The sequence below is a fragment of the Vigna radiata genome, unplaced genomic scaffold, assembly GCF_000741045.1.
Source record: "Vigna radiata var. radiata cultivar VC1973A unplaced genomic scaffold, Vradiata_ver6 scaffold_209, whole genome shotgun sequence".
NCBI classification, from domain to species: domain Eukaryota; kingdom Viridiplantae; phylum Streptophyta; class Magnoliopsida; order Fabales; family Fabaceae; genus Vigna; species Vigna radiata.
Genome location: NW_014543616.1, coordinates 215,070 through 240,350, shown reverse-complemented (window position 1 = coordinate 240,350; position 25,281 = coordinate 215,070). Strand labels below are relative to the sequence as shown.

The window sequence follows — 25,281 nt, the reverse complement described above, 5'->3', positions numbered from 1 at the left end:
ATGATATTTAAAAGTCATAATAGTTTAAAATAGAGAGACATGATTATTTTAATATTAAAGAGTGTTAATATAAATAGTTTTATTATAATCGAGTCTTATAATTCTAAAACACATTATCTCTCTAAAAATTATTTTTTTAGAGTTCTTTGACTTCTCTCTAGGATTTCTTGTTCTCTGTTTGTCTAGTTGAAGAATCGAAATTGTAGGTTGATCCTTGCGGCGAACTCTTCAATTTTGGGCTGATCAATTTTTCAAATAGAGCAAGTTTGTTTTTTCTCCTCTTTTTGGTCTATTTTGTTTTTCTTTGCATGCAAGTTTGATGAGGATGGATGTGTCTTTTGAGTCTTCTATAAGACTCCCTATTGATAAATAGTTCTAATGGTGTACCTTGATCGTGTTTATGTTGTTCGTAAGAGCATATATGTTTTAGGTCTTTTAGTGCGGTTTGGTCATCTATAAGATAAGTTAAATACTTTGTTTCTAAATTTTAGTAGTTGAATAACCTGAATTTGTACATGGTAATTGAATGGAATAATTTTCTGAAATCTGTTTTGAATTATATGATAATGGATTGTGTGATACGTTGATATTGGTGGTTTGGTATGGTGAAATTCTTATTGTAGACCGCTTGTTGAATTTATGATTTTTGATGAATTGTGAATGATAGAATTTCTGTTTTGATTGGTCTTTTGGTTTCTGAATTTTGGTTTAATAATAAATTGGAGAGGTGATTGGAAATTGGTCTATGATTAGTGGCTTGACGTGTGAAATTTTGTATGGATGGTTTATTGACTGAGTTTGAGGTCAGGGATATGTGTTTGTGGTATTTAAGACTTGGTTAGCTTCTTAATTTGTTGAATTTAAGTATGTTAAGTTGTAATTTGGTTATGGTGAGTGTCGGTTTGATCTAATGGACTAAGTCATTAACCAATTGATATCCAAACAAAGGTTCAAACACGTTTTCCAAACAATTACAAGTATTAGGATACAAATTTGGTCATTTGGATAAGGCTTGAGTACACACATATCAAGAATCATAGTTGCTAGTTTTCAGTATGGGATTAAGGGGCTTGGAGTGGTGCTGAGTGCTACGAAGACAATGAGTTCTTTGTGTTCTAGGCACTCTGGGTCGTTGAGCATTGTGCTCTCTGTTTGTTGGGCGTTGAGTGCTAAGGAATGGTGTCGAGCGCCACTTCTTTGTTGCAGGTATGTACATATGTTTTTCTTAATTCATTGAGTGAGCTTGCTTGCGTGAACACTAGAGTAAAAAAAATGGGCATTGAGCGTTCCCTGCTTAAAATGATATTTCATGTTTTATGTGTTGTTCTGATTTTAAATCTATTTAAATTGAATTATTTTGAATTATAGTTTTATGTTTAATGGATATTAAATATGGATGTGATTATAAGTGGTATTTCATAATATGATGGTATATGGTATGAGAAGAATTTCAAGGAGAAGTTCTTAAGTTGGTTATCTATAGTGTACGAATTGATATAGGAGCTTTATATTAGGGGTTATCCTAACACTTTTATGTCGTGGACGAGTTGTTTCTTGGCCATAGGTTTTACAGATTAGCCTTGGTATCTGGTAGTATGTGTGGACGAGTTGTTTTACAACCAATATGTGTAAGACCCTTGAGTTTGATATCAATACATGTATTTGGATGATCAAGTTTATAGGAAAGGATTGTATGACTTAGGATTGATTGTTTTATTTGTGTTTTATGCCTACTTCTATAAATGTGATATATGATTGTTTTTGGAACATTAGTTTATCCCTTCTTTTTTGTTTGTATGTGTATTCTTTCTTGTTTACAATGATCACTTTAAATAAGTGAATAAATAAATATATTCTCGTTGATATAGTGTAGAACAGGATTGATACCGAAGTTTAGAGTTAGATTATTAGATTTTCTGTCTTATTAAATTTTTTAAAACAGTGATAGGCTTTTGATTTGATATAATAGTACTCTTAGAAGTATAAAATCTTTATATGAATATATTCATTTAGTGTTATAGTTATGTGAAATATAACTTAGACTTTTGCATATATTCTTTTGAGAAATTTGTTTTCTCATTCCTTTGTAGATAATGTCTCTTTTAATAATTGTACATTATTAAAATAGGATATTACAACAACAGTTAAAAATAAAAATTTGTCCTCATTTTTCTTCTCCCCTCACCTCCTCCTCCTTCTTCCACCACATCCTTTGGTATTATTTTTTAATGATAAATTTAACATTCTAATAGAAAGAACCACTTGCTATAAATATAAAAGACTAAATTAAACATTTTTTTTAGGATAAAGGGTCACAGAAAATCTAAGAGGACAAATATAGGACTAAAGGTAAATTTAATTATGTATACACCATTTGCAATGGTAGATGCAAACCATGATTTCATTCATCACACTCCCGACTGCAGTTCATTTACCAATTACAACGCATGTCTTTAGGTCCTGTAACCGGTTGACTTGTGTGTGTGGATTGACAGTAAAGGTAAAGAATTATAACATTAATTAAAAAGTAATGGTTGAAATTATAAATCATAAAATTAAACAAGTATAGAACTAAAATTACTACTTTATAATATATATATATATATATATATATATATATATATATATATATATATATATATATATATATATAATATGATATTATATAAAAAGTTATTAAGTCGAGAATTACAGAATTATCAGAAAAAATGTTTAATTTTTTAAAGAATACAAGAGATTAGGCTATAGACTAAAGATAACTCCATATAACCTGAAATCATTCTCAAATTACAATATAACTAATCTTTAAAATAAAACTCACCAAAATTAACTCACACGGGTTAGAGGAAGGTAAAGTGCAAACACCTGTACTGAAAACCCACCATATCTGCATGCCAAGTATTCAAATATTTAAGGAAAACATGATTGATTATTAAGCCTGCGTGCAACAGCAAAATCCACGAGAAAATCCTTACATTTCAAGTAAAATCCGGAGGCAGAAAGGAGCTGTATGGTCGAAACCTTAGCTTCTAAAAATAGGCAATGTATAGTTTAGCACCAATCAAGGCAAATAGCTCAAGATAGACAAATATACAGCCAAAGTTTGCAACGTGCTGAACAGAACATCAATGGAAACCTAAGGCAAGTTAAAAACACTAAGATAAAAAAGAAAAGAGGAGACAGAGAAATACACTTGGATTTTGAGAGTTGACACTCTCTTTTGCCTAAACCTGCCACTATAATCAGATTTTGATGACTGACTAAACTTCGGGAGATCAACTAATAAATAAAAGGTATAAGCTTGAACTTTACTTTGCTTGCATAGTCTGTATAACTCTGGCCAAAAGTCTCAACCATCAAAGCCTCTTCCATCTCTGCCTTCTGCTTATAATACAACAAGCATACTGCTACAATAAATAGCATACTAAGAGGTGCTCGTAGCGCAATGCAGTATGTTACAAACAAAAGCATTGTTGATGAATATATCGGATGACGGACCCAACGATAAGGTCCAAATTGCACCACGGCACTTGGCTCCACCACATTTTCTGAATACTTGGCAAGATACAACGTTGCATTATATTGCATTAGTAAGGTTGTGATGATTAAAGCCCAGATTCCAAGATTGCTCCACCCACCAGGAATGAGGTGAAGCTCCGGCCCTTCAAATGCTGCAAGCCAGTGGCCAACCATGACCCCTGCACTGAACAGTAGGCGAGACATGGTTGGTACATTAATGTCCCATTTTGGATCATGAGGCCGAGCATAAAAATCTCCATATAACCGCTTTCTAATGCTAACATTGAAGAAAAAGAAATAATGATACACAAAAAAGAAAACAAAAGGCCAGCCTTCAAGGTAGCCATTGAAGTGACCAGGAGGAACAAGAGTGAGCCATGTAAAAACAGATGTAACAATAGTCAGTTGCTCAAATATGTTTGCCTCACCAAGCAGATGTCTCCGAAAACAATATAACCCATAAACTGCAAGCGCTATTGCCACCAACCATGGCCAGAACAACCAAGTCCAGCTAAAATACATCCAAAAGAATGGACTGAAAAGCATATTCATAGTCCATTTTGTGGCTGCAATTATGATGCACAATAACCCAGACCACTTCACAACTTTAATTGGAGTCAACTGCAGAAGAGTAGCTTTTATTGAATCAAATGATAGACTTCTGAAGAACTCTAGGACTGGATTTTGAGATTCAGTGCTGGCATTGCTGGAAATCGAGCAACTGAGAGGAGGCAATAAATCAGCCCTTTTTCTTGCTGGTTTAGGCACAGAGGAAAAAGGGTTTCCATGGGTACAATTGAATTGAAAACTAATGCTCTTGGGTCGGTTAGCAAGTACATCGGCACGAAAATGTTTGTTGAAAGGTCTCAGAGACACTTTGTTGCTCACGATAGAGAAACCAAAGGGGGCAGTTTTGGAGTGTGAAAGAACCTTTGCTGCTTCCATTATTGTTTGAGGGAAAATAATAATCAATTTTTGAGAAAAGTACACTAATATAACAAAACCAAGGATGCACTGGATGAAAGCAGTTCCATATCCTTTGACACGGTGAGTTACTCAGGAATCACAACGACAGCAACAATAACCCGTTGATGAAAACAGGGATCCAACACAGGCAAGATGCAGTGGCAACAAACACACTCACAGTATCTTCAGTGCTCTCCTTCTGCAATTCATCCAGCAACCTCTACAGCATTAAAATCCAACTCCATTCATTCTCTAAACAGCAATATAAGCACGAAAACACATTACCAACAAACCACCATCGAAACGTAAAATGAAAAAATTTATAAGCAGTTGTTTAGGTGTTTTGGGTGATGTTTTCCTGTCAAAATTGTAGTTTCATCTTGTAAATTCACGCAATAAAGGATTGCATAAAAAGTCAACACAGATTACTGAGGTAAAACAATTTCAAATGGAAAACAAAAACCAAAAGTTCTTAAGGAACTGTATCTAAGTTTTATCCAACATAATGTGCATAGAAACTACCCAGCTTCTGACTACAACCGCTCCTTTTGAACCCGCCAAAAACAAACTAAACGAACCCTCCACCAATTCCAAAGCGGCTATCGACGACTCAGCTCATAAAATCGGAACCCCGCAAGCCTAGACAAAGCCCAGACAATAAGGTACATGTAAAACATAAACCAAAAGCACATATTCCAGCGTGTAACTCCCTTGGGAAAATGATCAAACAGATGGTGCACACAAAAAACTCCTCATTCAACGAAAGAGTCCAAACTTAAATCAGATAACGTTAAGAACGAAAAGGAAAGCGCAAAGAAACAGTACCCAGTGAAAAGAAAAATCTGAAGTGGGTTTTGGCGCAAGAATGTTGAATTGTGACGGATAACGATACTAAAGTTCTGAGCTGTGTAAGTCACGGAGACGCTCTTTTTTTCTCCAATTACGGCACGAATGGACCAACAAGATGAACCCTTTTGATTTTTCTTTTCTGGTAACCCCTTTTAAACACTACTTTTGTAACTGTACAACTAAATGTTTTTAATTATATTATTTATCTATTTTATTCGGTTTTTCTTCACGGATAATAAAAAGTTTCAGAATAGTTTTAATTATATTATTTATTTATTTCATTCGGGTTTTTATTTCACGGGTAATAAAAAGTTCGTTAAATTCTTTTGAAGATCCCAATTTATGTAGGATATTCTCAAATTCATCCCGGAGTAACGTGAATATAATTTAAGACGTAGCTTAGAGAGAGCGTTATTCGTGGTTTATATTCATGAAATTTTTGTATGTGTACTTTCTTAAAAAAATATTTTAAGAATTGGGATTCGTTTTAAAAGTTGCCATTACTGATTTTATAAATTTAGGCATTAGGGTTCGTTTTTGTAGAAGATTGCAAAGTAATTGAAGGTTCGAAAAAGAGAAGTGTGTTGCATTTAGGGTTCGAAAGACGCAACCATGTCTATGCAGCATTTGTCTTCATCTTGCATTTGCAATGAGTGTCGAAATCAATTTCGCTCTACGAGCTCTCATGGAGATGGTGGCTGGAGCAGGAAGGACACGCCACTGAGTTGTCATTGTGGAGAGAAGTGTGTGCTGAGGACTGCGAAAACCAGTAAGAATCGAGGGAAACAATTCTGAGGTTGCCCTAAGTATAAGGTTGGAACTGAAATTGTTGGATGCAACTACTTCAGATGGTTCACTGATTGGGTTTATGATGAAAGTGTTAGTTGTGAGGTGTTGGAAGAAAATGATGAGAGGTTGCTGAAGAGTTTTGGAAATGAAAGTGATAAAAAGATAGTTGGATGAAAGGTGGACGAAAATTTTGGTTGGGGTTGTTAGTGTTGTATGTGTAATGAGCATCATTGTAATTGCAATGTTGTTGGGAAAAGCATGATAATTGTGTCTATGTGTAGGTGTAATGTAGGCCAGTTTAATGTATTTTTGCTTAATGTAATGAAGATGTAATTGTCTTTTGTGTTAGTTGCAGTTGTTTAATGGTGAATGAAATGAAGATGTTCAATGTTAATGAAATGAACATTTGCAATAAAAATTATTCTTCTTTGGACTTGTTGTAGCCTATAATGAACCAATGTAAGATGTAATGTTGCTGATGTAATTTATTGATGATCAAATTTTAGTTTATTCATGTTCGAATCAAACCTGCATAAAATGTTCAGTTTTTCACATATGCAATCAAATCTGCATATTTTCCAATCAAATCTGCCAAGACAAATACTATGTCATTCAAATACCAATATTGTATTATAATACCAAAACATTGTTTCTACAAATACCAATATATATAAGACTGAAATATAAAACATAGTTTCTAAAAGAATGTTGTAATGTATTACATCAAAGATCTATCTATTACATTTCATTTCAAAAAAACTTAAAACATTATAAGATCAATGATGTGGTTCTTCTACGTGTGTTGCACCCTAAGCCAAAAAAGTGGGTTCTTCTCCTTATGCCTGCACAACAGGTTCTTCGTTTCTCTTGGGACATCTCTTTTTGTTGTGACCCACTTCCCCACACTTGCCACATCTCTTAATCAATCCACCTTTGGTCATTTTAGTGCTATCTTTCTTCAACTCCCACTGCTCTAACCTCCTTTTCTTCTTAGGACAACCAGACAACTTTCTTTTTTATGGTGGCATAACGTCTGGATATTGGGTTACCTCCCACACATTGTTTCCATTAATAGGATACATAATAGAGGAGTACATTTCTTGATACGTTGAAGTGAGAAAGCATACAAGTATGTAGTCCTCTCCATCTAGGTTGAGAAACCTCATTTCTGCCAATGCATGAACACAAGGTATTCCACTTATGCTCCATTTTCTGCAGGAGCATGAATATCATCAATGTTCACCACAAACTTGTCCCCACTTTGGGATACATGTCTGACTTCAAATATCTTTCGTGCAGACCAACTGTGTTACATTAGGCAACATTAGTAATGCAAACTAGCAACTATTCAAAAGGAAATAAATATGTCAATACCTAGGAATCCAGTACTTTGTTAGTTGAGCCTCCTTTTCTAGTCTAGTGAGTATTTTTGGACAAATTCTTGACTTATGAGCTTACCCTAGACCTATTAGTGGCCCATCTTTTCATCATGTAAAGTCTGATCTCCTCCAACATTGTAATAAATGGTTTTGTTCTCGTGTGAACCAAAACACTATTAAAGGCTTCTGACATGTTATTTACTAAGGTATCACATTGAGTTGTGCTTGTGAACCTTGATCTGGACCAAAACCTTTAATGTACATGTAAGTTATATAATCAGTATCTTAACTAATGAGAAAGTCAAATAAATTTAAAGTAAGACTGTCACACCTTGGAGGAATAGCTATCAAGTGGCGAAACGTGTCTTCATTGACCTCTCTTATACTTCTCATCTCATTCTCCCACTTTTGTGGATGGGTTGATGTTGTTGCCCTCCACTTAAGCTTCTTTAGGTTCTTTTCAGGGAATTTGTTTCTGAAATTGGCATATAAATGCCTTACACAAAATCTGTGAGCAACTCTAGGTAATAGATTTTGTACAACTAGTAATAGTCCCTGTGAATCACTCACAATTATAAGATGATCTTTATTTCAAGTAATCATTATAAGATGATAAAAGACTAAAGACATACCTTTTGTTGAAGAACACACCTCAGGTCCACCTAGATCTTCAATGAGTAGCTCCATAAACCATGACCAAGTGTCCTTGTTCTCAACCTCTACTATGGCATATGCGAGTGGCATCATTTGATGGTTTGCATCTCGAGCAACAATAGTTAACAGCTCTCCACGATATCTACCTTTCAAAAAGGCTTCATCAAGGCTAATGATTGGCCTGCATGAGACCAAGCAATCTTTGCATGCCTTGAGGCATGCATAGAACCTCAAAAACATGTGTTTTCCATCATTTTCCTGAACTTCAACCTTGATAGTGAACCCTGGGTTTCTTGCTAATAACTCATGAGCGCAATAATAGATTCTACAATATTGCATTGTGAAGGACCCTTCTACTTTGTCTAAAGCATAGGCTTTCGCCCTGTAAGCCATATTTTTAGATATTGTTATGTTCCATTTTCTACTTATTTTATCTCTAATGTCAACTCCCTTAACATTAGGATTCTCTCTCACTATTTTTTCCAATTTTTTACTTTGCCATTTTGCATTGAACACACCCAACTTGTGCTCCCCACTGCATGTGTGTCTGTCCACCACAATCCTCAATTGCCATGTATCTATTGCCTCCACGTAACCAAAATAAGTCATCCAAGGACATTCTCCTTTTTCTCCCACACACTTAATCCTTATTCTCTTCTTATCATTTTTGATAAATTTCAGACACAATGTGCACAACATATAAATGAACCTGACCATTTAACTTAGCTAAATTGACCATATGCATGGCTCCTACGTCATCACTCAAAGGTTCTAGCTTATCATCTAATACAGGACTGCATCCAACAGAATACCACAAATCCTTAAATCCATCATACCCAAGTGCTTTTACTACACTCAATACAACAAAGTAACTCCACTTGTCAGGGTCAAAATACATAGTATCACTTTCCCCTTCATACTTTAGGCACCCTTCGTTGACCAATTTCTCCCCATGGTGAATAGCAACCTCTATATCATCTCCATGATAGACAACACAATGAAGAATATTCTACAACTATAGTTAAACGTAAAACAACAAACAACACCAAATATTAAAACATTAATGAACTGATAAAGACAACATAGAAGGAAATTTAATTATGGGGGACATGCGAGACCACAACCGCGATATGCGTACAACCTTTTTTCGGACAACCCCAACCCCACATTCAAAAAAGCATCGCCAGATAACAACAACAACCACCAAATAGTACATATACTAACCTGGAACGAAAATCCACACCAGCACCGCTTGCGATACACATTGAAGGTCTTCGCGATTCACGTCCAACCTCCAAAAAGCAACCCTTACTCCAATGACGAAGCCCAAATGCCCTGATTTACGAATTTCCCTCCCCACTATGGACTTTGCATGTGTTTGCGATACACTCCGCTTTAGAATTTCTCTTCCCAATTTCAAAACTCAATTATAATTTATGAATCCTAATTTTAAAATGTTTAATAAAACCCCAATTTTTTAAATTTATTATTAGCAAAATGCCACGTGATTAATTAAAACCACGTATAACGCTCTCTACAAGCCACGTCTTAAATTATATCCATGTCACCCTCACATGTCAACAAAAACTTAAGGACATTAAGTTGATTTAACGATAATGACTTAATTGAATCAATTATTCAATAAAAATGATCAAATTGACAAAAAAAGTGAAATAGAAATGAAACTGAAAATACCCTACATAAATTGAAACCTTTAAAGGGTTTAACCTAAAAAGTTTCACAATAGATTTAATTATATTATTTATTTATTTATTTTAGAAAGCTTCAGTTAACTTCTCCATTATTAAAATTAAAACCATATATAATTACTTTGCATCTATCAATAAAATAGTTAAGTATATTCTTTTAAAGTATTATAAAAAGAATATATTTTATTTTTAAGTTAAATTTTAAAGTATTTTCTCTCTCTATGTTGTAAAATTCATATGAACTATCTTCATCAATATAATATATATATATATATATATATATATATATATATATGAAGATTATATTTTAATCAAAAACCTTTTTTTAGATGCAAAACATTTTCCATATCAAAGAATGTTTAACACTATTTTTATAAAGTACATCTTTTATAATTTAGTTTTAAAACTAAATATATTTAATTTCTAAAATTTTTTTCTTTAAAATTTCTCAATTTGTTTTATAAAAAATATAATTTCTTATTTATTTATCTAAATATCAAAGACCGTATAAGGATTCTTGATAAGATATATTTTTAATCGATTGATTTCAATTAAATAGTAAGTTAATTTTTATCCTTATACTGTGATCAAATTGTTATAAATTGTAAGAACAAATAAAATTATTAGAACTGTGGAAGAAATTCTAGAATTCTTAAAACTATGTGAATGTCAACCAAGTAAAGAAAATTATTTTGTATAATGTTTATATCTATATGCTATGTTATATCAAATTATATAATGTTTTATTTAATAAAGTTATTTTATTAAATGATATGTTATAATTTATACATATTACATTTTTAGCAATACTATTAAAATGTCGTAAACTTAGTCATATTATTTTCAATATACAAATAATCATATTGCTACAATTTAAAAAATAATAATGAAGAAATGGATTAAATTTTAAAAATCACAACTTCTTTTTGAAGATGAAAAGACTTAGTAAAACTTTTATTAGTAAATAGAATAAATAAATAACAGGGATAAAAGCTAAGCAAAAATTATTTTCATAAATAAAATTGTTTTTTCCTAACCTATTCTCATTTATTAAAAAATAAAGCTCCAATTTAATTAAAAAATATTAACTTTATTTTTGTTTTTCATTTTAAATATTTGGCATTTTCCTTTCAATAATTTTTTTCTTAGAAGTTTCATAGTGTAAAGAAAAAGTTTTCTTATGCAATGTTCGTTTAAAGTGATATATTGTTCTCAAAGATTGACAAAGAATTATTTGAGAGTGATTATGGTGATTGTATTTGAAAACGAGAGAACATGAAGTTTTGCAAGATGGAATGATTTTTGAATTTCTCTTATTTGATTTGAGAATAATAACTTTAAAAATATTTTTTTAGCCTTATCCTTTCTTCATGTGTATGGTTTTAGTATTGCATCTTTTGGCCAAAGATTCTCATAGAGATTCTCATACAGCCACGAGCCACAAAGTGGAACTCTTGACATTAGTGACCACATAAAGAGTTTTCTTTTGAATTTATTATAGGATGAATATGTATAAAAGATAACTTTCAAGTCAAGGTATGAATGAGTATATCGTGATGTGGTTTGTTGTGACAAATGCCCCAAACTTTATTCATGGATTATGTGAATGGAACCATCCATTCCTTTTTCTAAATAAGTTTGTGGTAGTTTTTGTAGTCTTCAGTAAGGTTGAAGTAGAAGGAGCTGGTGGGGAGATTGTGGTGATTAAAGGCGTGAGAGGAACAAGATTACGACATGAGATAATTGTTAAAGGTGTCCCATTCATCATCATCATCATCATCCAAACATGGAGGACACCTCGATAGCTCTATCCCTTCCAAGGGCCTACACTAGCAACAATTTCATTCTCGAAATAGAAACATAAAATAAAATAAACATAAAATGCATTTTAATTATCATTGAAATTGGATTGAGTGAACCTTAAAAGCGCCATGATTGTGGTGCATGTGATGAATATGCCCTTACATCGTTAGTAAAGTTAGCAATGAAATACTTCATGCGATAAACCAAATAGATAAAGGTGACTAGGATTGTTGAGTGGCAGTGAATCAAAAAAACAAGGTGGAAGGAGGGTAAATAATTGTTTTCAAATGGTGGTTTGTGTGAGAACCTAAAATGTAGAGTCTTAAGAGTTGATAAAGTGTTTTAAATGAGACTATGCTATTTTAATATTAAAAACAAAATGTATAAATAGAAATTTTATTAAGGTGTCTCATTACTTAAAACACATGTCATCTTTCTAAAACTCGTTCTCTGAGTTTTCTCTCCCTTCTCAAATAGAGTTCTAATTATTGGGTCATTTGTTTGAAGATCGGGGAGTTCCTTCATGGTCACGGCGACAAAGTCTTCCTTTCTAACCAATCAATTCTTGTAAAAGAATGTAGATAGAATTCCTTGAGTTGGAAAAGCGATTTAGGCCTTTTGAGTTGTTTAAGCTTATAACATGTAAGGAAAGCTAAATACCTAATTTCTAAAATTTTAGCCACTAGATAACTTGAATTGATATGTTATAAATGGATAGAATTCTTATTGAAAATCTATTTTGAACTTCAATGATAGTGTATTGTGTGATATGTTAAAATGGTAATATGGTATGGTAGATATGTGTAGACATGTTGCTATTGTGCTATTTTGTTTTGTTGGTTTGTGCAAAAATAAAAGTTATGTATTGAATTGGTCTTTTGGCAGTCGAGCTATGGTTTAGAAATAGATTGCTAAACTAATTTGAAATTGGTATAGAATTAGAGGTTTAAGTGAAAACTCTTGGAGAAGGTTTATAAACTGAGTTTGATGTTGGGATTATGTGTTTATGTCATTTAGGACTTGGCTAGTCATTGAGTTTTCTAAAATCTGGTCTACATTATATGAAATCTACTGGTTGTGTTTTTGGGTAGTTGGTTTGATCGATGGACTAAATTCCTGAATAAATTGAATAAATTGGTATTCAATCTAAGTTAAAAACATATTTTCACTTCAGTTACTATGCCAAGAATACTCATTTAGTGATTTGGATAAGTCTTGAGTCCATCTAGATCAAGTTTCTAAGTTTTTGTCTTCTAGTATAGCATTGAGTTGTCTTGTGTGATGTTGAGCACTACCAAACCTCAGAACCACTAGGCTCTAGGATGCTAAATGTCACTCTGGACACTAAGCACCATGAAGTCAGTGACCTCTTCTACTTTTGGACGATAAGTAGTGGTTTAGGGGGTTAAGCATCACTTTTTCCTCAAGGTCTATATCCTTTTTTATCTAGTAATTTTCTGGGCGATGGATCTTGTTCATTGAGCGATCTTGTTCTAATAGCATTGTGATTGTTTTCTCTAATATTTGACTTATATTTGTTTAAAATATATTGTATGGAATTTCACCCTTATTTATATTAGATTTTATTTATGTTTAATGGATGATACATATGGATAAGATTCCAAAATGGTATGTGATGGAATTGTGAATGTAAATTGTATATGATGTTATAAGGATTTCAAGGAGAAGTCCTTAAGATGGTTGTGTATAGTGTATGTATTGATATAAGCGCTTTATATTAGGAGTTATTCTAACACTCTTAATAACTTTCGATCTCAAATAGAGAATAATGGTTATATCGTGAAGAGTAGTAAAAGGTCCTTAGTTTGATGGTCATGTATTAATCATAGATGTTTGACAGATTAACCTCGGTGTGTAGTAGTATGTATGAACGAGTTGTTTCACCACCATCGAGTGCAAAACCCTTAGAGTTTGATATCAATACATGTATCCAGATGGTCAAGTCTAAAGTAAGTAATTGGTTGTTTATGAATTGTTAGTTCTTGATGAATACTTATAATTTGCTATTTTTAAATAATTATATGTGTATTCTTTGGTAAAATTAGCTTATCCTTTTCTTTGTGTTTTGTGTTTGTTTGTTCTTCTGTTTGCAATGATCATCTTTACGATGTGAGAAGATGAATAACTTTCTTTGGAACAAGTATTATGAGATGGAAATGAAGCAGAAACTTAGATTATGATTTCATCTTAATTAGTTTTGTGTATATCGATATTCAAATATATTTATATGTTCTTTTGTCAAACTTTATGTTATACATTAGTTATTAAATATAAGAGAATTTATTGATCTTATTTATCTTGTATATATTTTGCTATTATAATTATATTTGAATAACTCAAATAGTCTTAATATGCATTTTTTTTCTAGTTTATTATGTGATAATTCTTAACAGTGTTAATAATATTAAAATTTGCAAAGTTACTATGGAATAATCTTTCACATGATGTTAACATTAAAAAAAAACAATTTTGAATCTTTTAAATAAAATAAAGACTAAATTGAAAGAAATAGTAATTAAGAAATGATATTGAATAATTCTATAAATATAGAATCAAAATATCAATTAAACCTACTTTCTTATAAATGTTCTTATTCTCTTAATTTAAAAATTACACTTTTTTTTTCTCAAAATATAAAATATTCCAAATATTATTTTCACTCCATATATATCAATTTATACATGTTATTATCATTTTAAATATGTTTTCATGACTGAGACTAAATTCAATCATATATTAAAATAATCTGTTTTAAGGAATATTTTTATGAATCTTATATTAGAATAATTAAATTTTGTTCAAATGTAGTTATAAGTTAATTTGTAAAAATGATTTCAGAATTTGATCACTAATAATACATAAACTATTTTTAACTTATAAAAATAATTTACTTATTTTTATAAAATAATATTTTTTCTTATTTTACTAAATGTTCTTTCAGAATTTCCTATACTATAACATTTGTATATGACGTAGAAATGTTGGTGAGTTGAAGACTTCATTCACTTTATTTATATAAATAATAATATATAGTAATATGATTTAAAATTTAAAAAAATGGGAAAATGTGAGTATGGAGTGTGAAAGTACAATGAGATTTGGAATTACAAATGTTTGTTTCTTGTTTTTGGGACACTCCCACTCTTCCACGGTGTGACTCAAGCTCTTCTTCCTCTCCTCAAAATCGCTAATATCCAACGACAAGGGTTTGTAGACGTAAAACGCTGCGTTTTCATTTCACTCACAATCTCTGGCTCAACCCAGTTCATTCTTTAGGGTCCTCAGGTGAGTGAATTCTGCTTTCTTGTTCATTTACAACATATAATGCGAACAAGTTTGGATTTTTTTAAATGAATTTATTTATCTATTTTTATGGTAGTGAAAGTTCAATGTGTTTTTTTTTTTTGAAGAAAGAGAGAAAATATGTTCTTGAATTAAATGATTTATGTAAAAATTTTGAAGCAAAACTGGGTAGGTGGTCAGGTAAATTATTCTTATCATATGTTGGAGTATTATTTACTTTGCACATTTTTTCTCCAAAGTTAATCAAAATTGGGATGTTTCGGTTCTTAGACAGAAACTCACAATTTTATTTTTAAATTAAATCACCCAATCTGTCAAAAACCTTGCTTTCTGGGTTAGAATAAACTAGCATTATTATGCAGTAGGATCTGTAATATCTCTAATTGGTTGTCAGTATTGTTCATATGAACTTTTTAAACTTTTGGACATTCCTTAAACCTTCTGGGTTATATAATTTGAAAATTACTTCCTAAGTGCATAATTGTATATAGTCTATGAACTCTTGCTGACTGATGTTTTTATGCAATGCATTATGTAGGTAGAGATAATGCCGGAAATTTCCATCATTGCTTCTAAAGGATTAGCACAAGTCATGTTTTCCAGTCCTTTCAAGGAAAACCAATGAAGCCTTTGTATCATTTGCAAAGCTATCATGAATGTTGAGGCAGTAGATGAAGGGGAAAACAGTGATAGACCTGCTTCTGAAAATGTTGAAACTGAAAAAGATGAGGAACAAAATATGAAAGTAAACTTGGCTGAAAGAGAAGTAAATAACCAAGATGGTGATGCTTATAGGAAACCACTTGTGGGCATGCTGTTTGAATCTGAAGATTTTGCAAAATCATTTTATGATTCATATGCAAGAGATGTAGGATTTAGCACACATGTTGGTCAATTCAGCCGTGCTAAGCCTGACGGTCCAATTATAACTTGGGACTTTTCTTGTTCCAGAGAGGTATTTAAAAGGAAGAACATAGTAAGTTGCAATGCAATGCTTAGGGTAGAGAGAAAAGATGCAAACTGGATAGTGACAAAATTTGTTGAGGACCATAACCATTCCCTTGCTTCCTCTAGAAAGGTGCAGAACCGTCAACCCAGTAGACATTCTGTAGGTGCTGCTAGGAATGTTATAACGACATTTGATGCCCGTAATGAATCTTGTGCTTCCTTGAATGGAAATCATTCAGAGCCCATTAGTTCTGTTAGGAACTCCTTTCTAGCAGAACAATGTCATCCAATGAGAAGCATCGGGTCACTTACCTATGCAAGATCTTCTCAAAAGAGGACCCTTGGAAGAGATGCTCAAAATCTTCTGAATTATTTTAAGAAGATGCAGGGTGAAAACCCTGGCTTTTATTATGCAATACAACTAGATGATGAAAACCGCATGACCAATGCATTCTGGGCAGATGCAAGGTCAAGAACAGCTTATAATTACTTTGGTGATGCTGTAATTTTTGACACAATGTATAGACCAAATCAATACCAAATCCCATTTGCTCCATTTACAGGATTCAATCACCACGGCCAAATGGTTTTATTTGGTTGTTCATTACTTCTAGACGAATCGGAGTCTTCCTTTACATGGCTATTCAAGACGTGGCTATCTGCTATGAATGATCGACCACCTGTTTCCATAACCACAGATCAAGATAGGGCCATACAAGCAGCAGTTTCTCATGTGTTCCCAGAAACTCGCCACTGTATTTGTAAGTGGCACATTTTAAGAGAAGGTCAAGAAAGATTAGCTCATATTTACCTTGCTCATCCTTCACTCTATGGGGATCTATATGGCTGTATCAATTTTTCCGAGACCATTGAGGATTTTGAATCAACATGGAAGTCTCTTCTGGATAAATATGATCTCCAGAAAAATGACTGGCTTCAGGCAGTATATAATGCTCGTAAACAATGGGCCCCTGTTTACTTTCGTGATACTTTCTTTGCTGCTATTACTTCAAACCACGGGGTAAACTCCTTTTTTGATGGCTATGTAAATCAACAGACAACCATACCTTTATTCTTTAGGCAGTATGAAATATCACTTGAACATTCATTGGAAAAAGAAGTAGAAGCAGATTATGAGACTATCTGTAACACGCCTGTACTGAGGACTCCATCACCAATGGAACAACAGGCAGCAAATATGTACACTAACAAGATTTTTGCAAAGTTTCAGGAGGAACTGGTGGAAACTTTTGCATATACTGCAAGTAATGTTGACAATGATGGTGTTATCAGTAAATACAGGGTTGCAAAATATGAACATGATCACAAGGCATACATGGTCACATTAAATATGTCTGAAATGAAGGCAAACTGCAGCTGTCAGATGTTTGAATACTCTGGCATTCTTTGTCGACATGTATTGACTGTTTTCACTGTAACAAATGTCCTTACCCTTCCATCACACTACATTTTAAAGCGATGGACAAGGAATGCAAAATCTGGTTTTGGAACTGATGAAAAAACAACAGGTCCACTTAACATTGAAAATCTCACTATACGTTTTAATAGTTTATGTCAAGAAGCCATTAAGCTTGCTCAAGAAGGGGCAATTTCCATTGAGACTTATAATGTAGCAATGAATGCTTTGAGAGAGGGTGCTAAAAGGGTAGGTATTACGAAGAAAAATATTGCAAAAGTCAAACCTACAAAAACTCAGGGTAATGGATGCTGTCCGGAAGACAATAGCAAGAAGAGCCCGTCATCAATTTCGGATGTCATCCCATCACTGTGGCCTTGGCAAGATTCAGTGTCAAATCACTTGAATCATAGTGGCCTTGGGCTTCCTGTTACTGATCTGAATCATCCTACTATGGCTCCTGTTTCTATTCACCAGGATGGTGGCCCTCGAGACAACTCTGTATTGATTGGAATCACCCTTGTATTTATTAGTCATTTCATCTACTTAAGTTGATTACTTCTTTACTTGACTGTTACTTATCTATGCAGGTTGTCCTCATGTGTTTCAAGTCTATGACTTGGATCATCGAAAATAAGAATTCAAGCCAATCTAGTAAAATTGCAGTCATCAACATGAAGGTATGTATAACCTATGTTCTCTTTACATTATCTTTTTTTAACCGAGAAACAGATATCTCAATATCTCGTGTCTCATACTTTGATTAATTTAATGTGGCTTCAATATTCTCTGTAGTTGTAAGAGATCAGCTGCTTCCAGATGTCTATTTAACACTCATGCTCTCTGTTTAAAATATTAAAAATCTAGGTTATTTCACTTATCATATTGTTTTCCATGTGTAGATAACAGGTACAACGTGCTGAAATATTCTTTCCTCCCTGTTAATTTATTTTTCCCTTCCTCTTGTAGCTGCAAGATTATGGTAAGAGCCCTTTAGGAGAGACAGAAGTGCAATTCAGGGTGACAAGGGTAACTTTGGAGCCTATGTTGAGATCAATGACTTACATTAGTCAACAGTTAAATGCACCAGTCAATAGAGTTGCTGTCATCAATCTGAGGGTATGTAAACTCAGATCATAATCATATACTCTGACTCGATCCTAAGCATTTCACAATCAAGTATAATCTTTTTGTCAATGTACTTATCCACTTCAAATGCTCTCATTTCATATAAATGAAACCTCCAAATTTGAGGATTACAATCTTTAAAGTTTGAGAAGTTCCACTGATGATTTTATTTTCCTCTCTTTTTCACTGTGATCACACTAATAGTAGGCTGAAGTATTTATTACTGAACTGTTTAACCCTTCAACTGAAATTCTTTACCACTATTTGGTATAACCATCTATAAGTAATCTATTTAGAATGTGTTACTGTCAAAAGATGTTATGTAAAAGACTAACCACCATAAACACTTGAATTTATAGGATCTAGACCAATGAATTTTTTTATTTCTGTAACGTGTGCTCTTGTACAAAAGCCTTTTAAACATTGGCAACTTTAAGACTCATGTACTTAGTGTTGATAATATAGCTTAATTAGAAGAAGGAAGACAACAACTTGATAAACACCCAAGAACTTGGGGAATCCACTCTCAAAAGCTAGTTATTAAAGAGAAAGAACCACACGCTTCAATACTCCACCAAACATCATATACTACTTGAAGTGGAAATCAAGCACCCCGTAATACCCAAGTTCTTATCATAACATTGCTCATTAGGGTTAATGTCGTTATTAGAATCCGGCTATCATTTGGTTTAAATGTGTTATGGCTTATATACAATGTTAAGCTTTTTATTTTACAAAATCTGGGACTCAAACATTGTAATAAGAATTAACTAGCTTATGTATATTGCTAGATAAAGAAACCAATCACGAACTTTGACCTAATAGCTTAAACCCTTAGAGTAGCTGTTTCTTTATATCATATAAGAGCCATTGTTTTGGCTTGGACAAATATTGGGGAAACAACAGCATGAGTAGGTGTTATATTCCACTGATGAGCAGTGAGATGGTGGAAGACATGGCTTGGTTTGGTTAATAGGTATAACAAGTTGGAAAGTACATGAAAAAGGTGGGCCAAGTCTTTCTGGCAATTTGGTTCCCCAAGCCTCAACAGGTGGTATTAGAGATTTTATGATTAATTTAAGAGTTCAATATTTGTCACTCCCGTTCTTAAGTTGAATATTTGCACATGGTGGAGCTGGTCTTTGTATTGAACATGATAGGACTTTGAGAGTTTATGAAAGGAGGAAAGGAATAAAAAAAAAAATAAGACATAGATGTTAAGGGGGTTATGGGGGCCGTTAGGAGGTTGGTTGTTGTCTGTTTTTGGTAGGGGTTAGCTTTATAAGGGAGAGGGAGTGTCTAGGGACAGACATGTTTTGTTGTATCTTAGTTGACAGGACTATTGCATCCTGTTTGGTGGGAGAAGGCTCCCTTGGAAGCTTACGAACTGTGTTCTTTGTCACCAAGAATAATAATACAGACTATACAGTGCTTTTCTGTGTCAGAGAGTGTGTGCAAGGTGTCTTTCGGTGTGAGTTCTGGGTTTCTTGTTCCAAGAAACCTAACAGAACATGCTACAAGTCCAGTGGTTTTTTATGGGAATGTGTTAGATGTAAATTTAATCACAAACCATTTGTTAGCTTAAGCTGTTTGGAGAGTTGGTCCATGNTATGTACAGTGTCTATCATATTTAGAAGCACATTGAGAGAAAAGTTGATGTCGATATGACAAGGAGGAGGTCAGTTGCGTGGTCTCTAGAAGTGAATGCTCCTAAATAAAAGTATTTGCAAATCATTGGGTTTAATGCTTTAGAGAATTTTTAAAATTTAATCAAACTGGATGTTGAAGTCTCGGTATTATATGGAACTGAAGTAGATTCTGTAGCATATTTAATGTTCTATAATGGTATAAAATATACTAATAAGTCCAATTTTGATATTAGAAGCTCAAATAACTTCTATGGTGGACAATTAATAAATTTATTAATTTTCATTTTGTCTTAAAGGATATGGGTGTAGGACGAGAGCTTTTGGATGACTAGTTTATTTGTAACTAGAGTTATAAGACTATATTAATCCAGACAATCTGATAGCTACATGGTTATTTTCTTTTCTATTGGATATTTATCTGAATTGGGAACATCCAGCANTCAACTCCGGAGAATATGATATCTTCAAATGCAAATAAAATGTTTTCTTTTACCATGTCACAGGTTTGAATCCCGGAATCGTTTCTGGTGGGAGAACTTTACCTAACTACCACCCCTTGAGTTGCATGAACAATTGTTTTTGCGCAACTTCTACTAAAATCTAACTTTCGATTATAGAATTCACCATGTTAGTGATTTTAGATAGCCCAGCAGTATTTATATTATTTTAGACTTGATATTGACCCCGTTATTTTGATTATTTTAGATAGTGAAGTTTAAGCTTTTCAAGATCAACTTTACAAAATCCATTGAGATTTGCACCCATTTATACTATAATTTGACCATATATGTAGTCAATATGAGATCTCCAATAGATTCCATATTTCTTCTACAGACATGATTAAGTATGCAACATTATGCAGTGTAAGAAAAGAGTTTCGTTGTATTCTATAACATTGTGTTGTGTCCAACATCTTTTGTCTAATTTTATAGTTCTAAATCATCCAGCTCCAGGATACGAAGACAACTACTGGGCAAACTGAGGTGAAATTCCAAGTTTCTAGAGATACTCTCGGCTCCATGCTGAGATCTATGGCCTACATCCGGGAGCAGCTCTAGGAGTTGTAAGCATTCTATTTCCAGCTTTTTGCTTTCATCTTTTATTGAAAGTATTGGATTAAAGTTATAAATTCTAAGCTCTTCATTGTTTTTTCTGGATATTCAACTTAAATGATAACAATCTGAATATATTTTTATTGTAATGAGACAGGATTACAACAATGCCTCTTAGGTACAAAGGTATTTTGAGATTACCTTAGCTCTCCCCAAAACCTGTTTTCCTCTAAAACTGCAAAAAAACTGATATTGACAACCTAAACACAGACTATATATACTAGTCTATTACAACCTGTTACAGCTACACGAGGTTATAACTACCTCTATTTTTTCTAGTATACACTTTCCCACTGAACCTATCAACATACTTACATTTTTAATACTAATTTTTTCAATATGATTTTATTTCATCTAAATTAATTTTGTTAAAATCTAAGACAAATTGTTCCTTTGCTCATAAAATGAGTCTGAAATTCATGTTTATTGGCGTCTTAGTGCCTCTGGAATTTACTTGCATTTTTGTTTTTATAAAACTTTTACCAGGTTTTTTATACCCAACTTCAGCTTGCATTATTGCTGCAAGCTACTCACTATTTATATTAAAGATGAAAAACATAATTAGTGAAGATATTTAATGCTATTTTATTTTAGTTTGGAAGTACTTTATATTTTGTTTATATTAAGGATGAAACAAAACATAATTAGTGAAGATATTTGATGCTATTTCATTTTATTTTATATCTTGTAATTTAATGTTTAATATACTTTATATTTTAATTTACTTTTTTATTTAAATTTGATTGATTTTAGAATTTATGTAGAGATACTTGAAATGCCTTTAGTGTTTAAGAAGTATATCTGAAATGTTTTAGTATAAATTTTGCAGTTGCAGTTATAAAAATCAAGACTTATTAAAATACAAGGTATATAAACAAGTTATTTTATAAATCGAGTTTATGTAGATACAAGCCGGTCCATTCACATACCCAGTTTTCATTTCTTACATAAATAGTTATAAAATAACATATTCAATATTTCATCATATAAAAACTATAAAAAAATTCATTATATAACTTTCCTTTCTTGTCTTTTAATTCATATCCAACAATATTCTTCAAGATTTTGCAAATTGCATCCATATTCTTTTTCCAGCTATTATTACTTTTGTGGTTTTATTTATTACTATATACTATTTTTATTGATTGTAGTTGTCTACTACTACTATCTACATTATAAAGGCATGTTTAAACCATCATAAATTGTTCTCTCAAATTTGGATTCTTCAGTTTTTGGTATTGTTCCTACGCTGAACCTTCATAATAAATTGATGGACTTTGATTTTTATTTTTTAAAATATATTAATTTGTTTTTAATATAAACATTAGTGTATTTTGAAGATTCAATAGAGAAATAGTACTAAAATTTGACTCTATTTGATCACTTGCTTTTTTGTTTCTCTCCATCTTGCGAGAAGAATTCTCATCAGTGTTTTGTTTGCCTTTTAATTTGCAGTAATTTGGTTTGTTAGAAAATCACCATCATTATTTGGGGGAAGTGAGGTGGTTAGAAAACCTAATGTTGTACCATGCTTCAACTTGAAGGAAGAATTTCTGCAAGATAAAAGTTTTTCTTGCATTTGGTTCCTATCTTAAGCTGGCAAATAATGGCAGTAATATTTAATTACAGGTAAATATGTGTGTATATGACAAGAACATTCAAGTGTGTTTGTAAGATGAGAGGTTTTTGCTATGGTAGATATATGAAACCTTCAAAATCATTTAAATCTTGTTTCATTGTATTTTTCTTTGAAAAAGTCTCTTTTAACAACTCTTTTTTGATAATTTTTTTGACAATAAGTCTCTTTTAACAATTCTTTTTTGATAATTTTTTTGACAACGCATACGTGATAGTTTGTGATGGGTCTGTTTCAAATATTTTTTTAGAATAAATTTAAACAGACAAATAGAATTGCAACACGTGTTTTATTGTCAAAAAATTGTTAAAAAAGGTTAAAATATCATTGTTCTTTTTCTTTATTTCTATCTTCCCCCTACCTTTTATAGCTTGTGTTTATAGTTTCTTCCATTCAACTCAACCTTTTCTTTAGAATTCTCACCATTTCAATTTTTCATCCATTTGAATAGATTCTTCATTTTCTTTAAACTTTAGCAAAAATACAAATCTTTCTTATGTCAACTTGAAGATTTGTTTAGATTTTGAAATACAAATTTTTCATTCATTCACTTTTAATTTTTAATAATATAATTGAATTAAATGTTTTTAATTATTAAAATTTATATGCAAAATTAAAATTTATCCTTATCATAAATTTTAATATATTTTGGTTCTTAAATTTTGAAATTGAATAAATATCATTATTTTAATTTAATAGTGTTAATTTTTGTAAGTTTACTAAACTATATTTCATGTTAATTTATTGAGTTAGAACGTATTAAAATTGGATAAATAGTTCAAATATATATTTATTTATTTTTAAAATTTGAAACTAAAATATATCATCATGATAAATTTCAATTTTGCATCTAAAATTAAAATCATATTTGACATAGTCAAATTAACAATATAAGTAGAAGTTGACAGCATTTAACATGCCAATAAAAATTATTTTAGTTAATTTCAGTGAGAAGTAGAACATGTCCATCTCATTTTTATTGACATTTAATAATCAATCTTTTCTAGATATATACATTTTTGTTTATAAAAATATGTAAAGAAGATATACATATTTGATGTCTCTTTTCTTATTTCAATTTTATATAACGATATGCAAAATTAAACCAAGAATAATAATATAAAAAGTTGAGTTCCATTAAAAGTAAATTAAAAACAAAAAGTAAAAGCGGAAGAAAACTAAATCTATAATTCAGGAGCTATTTCACCCATTCACAAATCAACAAACTAACTACAATGACTACTCTGAACAAATGCCTCAGAATCTCTCAGATCTCAAAAGACATTTGAAAACCTCATGTAGCTATCAAGCCCTTTCGCCTCTGATTCTGCGGGCAAGCTGAATATCTTTTGGCATAATGGTGACGCGCTTAGCGTGAATGGCACAGAGATTGGTGTCTTCGAAGAGTCCAACCAAATAAGCCTCAGCAGCTTCTTGCAACGCGGACACGGCGCTGCTCTGAAACCGCAGATCGGTCTTGAAATCCTGTGCGATCTCGCGGACAAGACGTTGGAAGGGAAGTTTTCGGATTAGCAGCTCCGTGCTCTTCTGATACTTTCTGATCTCCCTGAGCGCCACCGTACCTGGCCGGAAACGGTGAGGCTTCTTCACGCCACCGGTCGCCGGAGCGGACTTCCTGGCAGCCTTCGTAGCCAATTGCTTCCTCGGAGCCTTGCCTCCGGTGGACTTGCGAGCTGTTTGTTTGGTTCGTGCCATTGCAGAGAGAGAGAGAGAGGAAGAGAGTTTGATTCACTGAGAAATTGAATCGCTCTGAAAAGTATGTAATAGAGAGAATGCGAATCTTAGGGGAATTTGGGTGAGAATTTATAAGGTTTGCGGAAAGCACGAAAACGAAGCGGGAAAGTTCGAATTTATGTCGCTGATAGGTTAAATATGAGCCGTTGATTTATTACAAATTACGGCTGTGATTGTGATCCGTGGCTCTGAGAATGAACCAATAAGAAGTTCAGACTCAAATGAGAGCTGATTGGGTTATTTATTTAATTATTTTTATTTTTGTCATTAGTTTCCGTATGAATTTTTTAAATATTTATAAATTATTTAAATTTTAGTAATTAAAAGATAAAAATGAAAAGGTTTAATAGGTTCGTAGGTCCCTAAATTGGGGGTTTTGTTTCAATTGGGTCCTCCAATTTTAGAAGTGATCAATTAGGTCCCCATTTTAGTCAATTTGATTCAATTAGACCCTTTCCGTTAAATGTATATAACGGCGTCAAGTTTATGACCATGTGGCAGTGTGATGGTTCCATGTGACAGAGATTTAAGTGCTTAGGTGGATTTAACTTAATGGAAAATAAATCAATATCAATAAATATATAAAAAAACCAAATTATTAAGCATATTAAAAGAAAGTTTCATACAATGAAGTCGCAATTAGA

General features: G+C 32.3%; 3 protein-coding genes across 7 annotated transcripts; 1 reads left to right on the top strand and 2 right to left on the bottom strand.

Moving 5' to 3' along the window:
• Nucleotides 1–2,737: 2,737 nt before the first annotated feature.
• On the bottom strand, nucleotides 2,738–5,473 carry LOC106754655. Of its 3 annotated transcripts, XR_002666965.1 has the most exons (3): nucleotides 5,311–5,473; nucleotides 2,976–4,705; nucleotides 2,738–2,887 (listed from the first exon to the last, which is right to left on the bottom strand). XR_002666965.1 is itself a non-coding variant. In XM_022778031.1 (2 exons), the coding sequence occupies exon 2, from the start codon at nucleotides 4,462–4,464 to the stop codon at nucleotides 3,280–3,282; it is 1,185 nt and encodes a 394-aa protein (XP_022633752.1). In that variant the 5' UTR covers nucleotides 4,465–4,737; nucleotides 5,311–5,473; the 3' UTR covers nucleotides 2,944–3,279. The 3 variants fall into 3 exon arrangements, 2 of the variants coding, with proteins under 2 accessions (XP_022633752.1, XP_014492194.1); XM_022778031.1 differs by lacking the exon at nucleotides 2,738–2,887 and having other exon boundaries at nucleotides 2,944–4,737; XM_014636708.2 differs by lacking the exon at nucleotides 2,738–2,887 and having other exon boundaries at nucleotides 2,944–4,684.
• A 9,286-nt stretch (nucleotides 5,474–14,759) lies between these two features.
• Nucleotides 14,760–22,966, top strand: LOC106754677 (protein FAR1-RELATED SEQUENCE 3). Of its 3 annotated transcripts, XM_014636730.2 has the most exons (7): nucleotides 14,761–14,974; nucleotides 15,531–17,858; nucleotides 17,948–18,037; nucleotides 18,327–18,476; nucleotides 21,082–21,197; nucleotides 21,344–21,372; nucleotides 22,702–22,966. In XM_014636730.2, exons 2-5 carry the CDS (start codon nucleotides 15,645–15,647, stop codon nucleotides 21,190–21,192), a joined length of 2,565 nt encoding a protein of 854 aa, XP_014492216.1. In that variant the 5' UTR covers nucleotides 14,761–14,974; nucleotides 15,531–15,644; the 3' UTR covers nucleotides 21,193–21,197; nucleotides 21,344–21,372; nucleotides 22,702–22,966. The 3 variants fall into 3 exon arrangements, with proteins under 3 accessions (XP_022633759.1, XP_014492216.1, XP_014492215.1); XM_014636729.2 differs by lacking the exon at nucleotides 21,344–21,372; XM_022778038.1 differs by lacking the exons at nucleotides 21,344–21,372; nucleotides 22,702–22,966 and having other exon boundaries at nucleotides 14,760–14,974; nucleotides 21,067–21,180.
• A 1,028-nt stretch (nucleotides 22,967–23,994) lies between these two features.
• LOC106754678 (histone H3.2) lies at nucleotides 23,995–24,698 on the bottom strand. The gene has a single exon (XM_014636731.2). It carries the CDS (start codon nucleotides 24,596–24,598, stop codon nucleotides 24,188–24,190), a length of 411 nt encoding a protein of 136 aa, XP_014492217.1. The 5' UTR covers nucleotides 24,599–24,698; the 3' UTR covers nucleotides 23,995–24,187.
• Nucleotides 24,699–25,281: the final 583 nt, after the last annotated feature.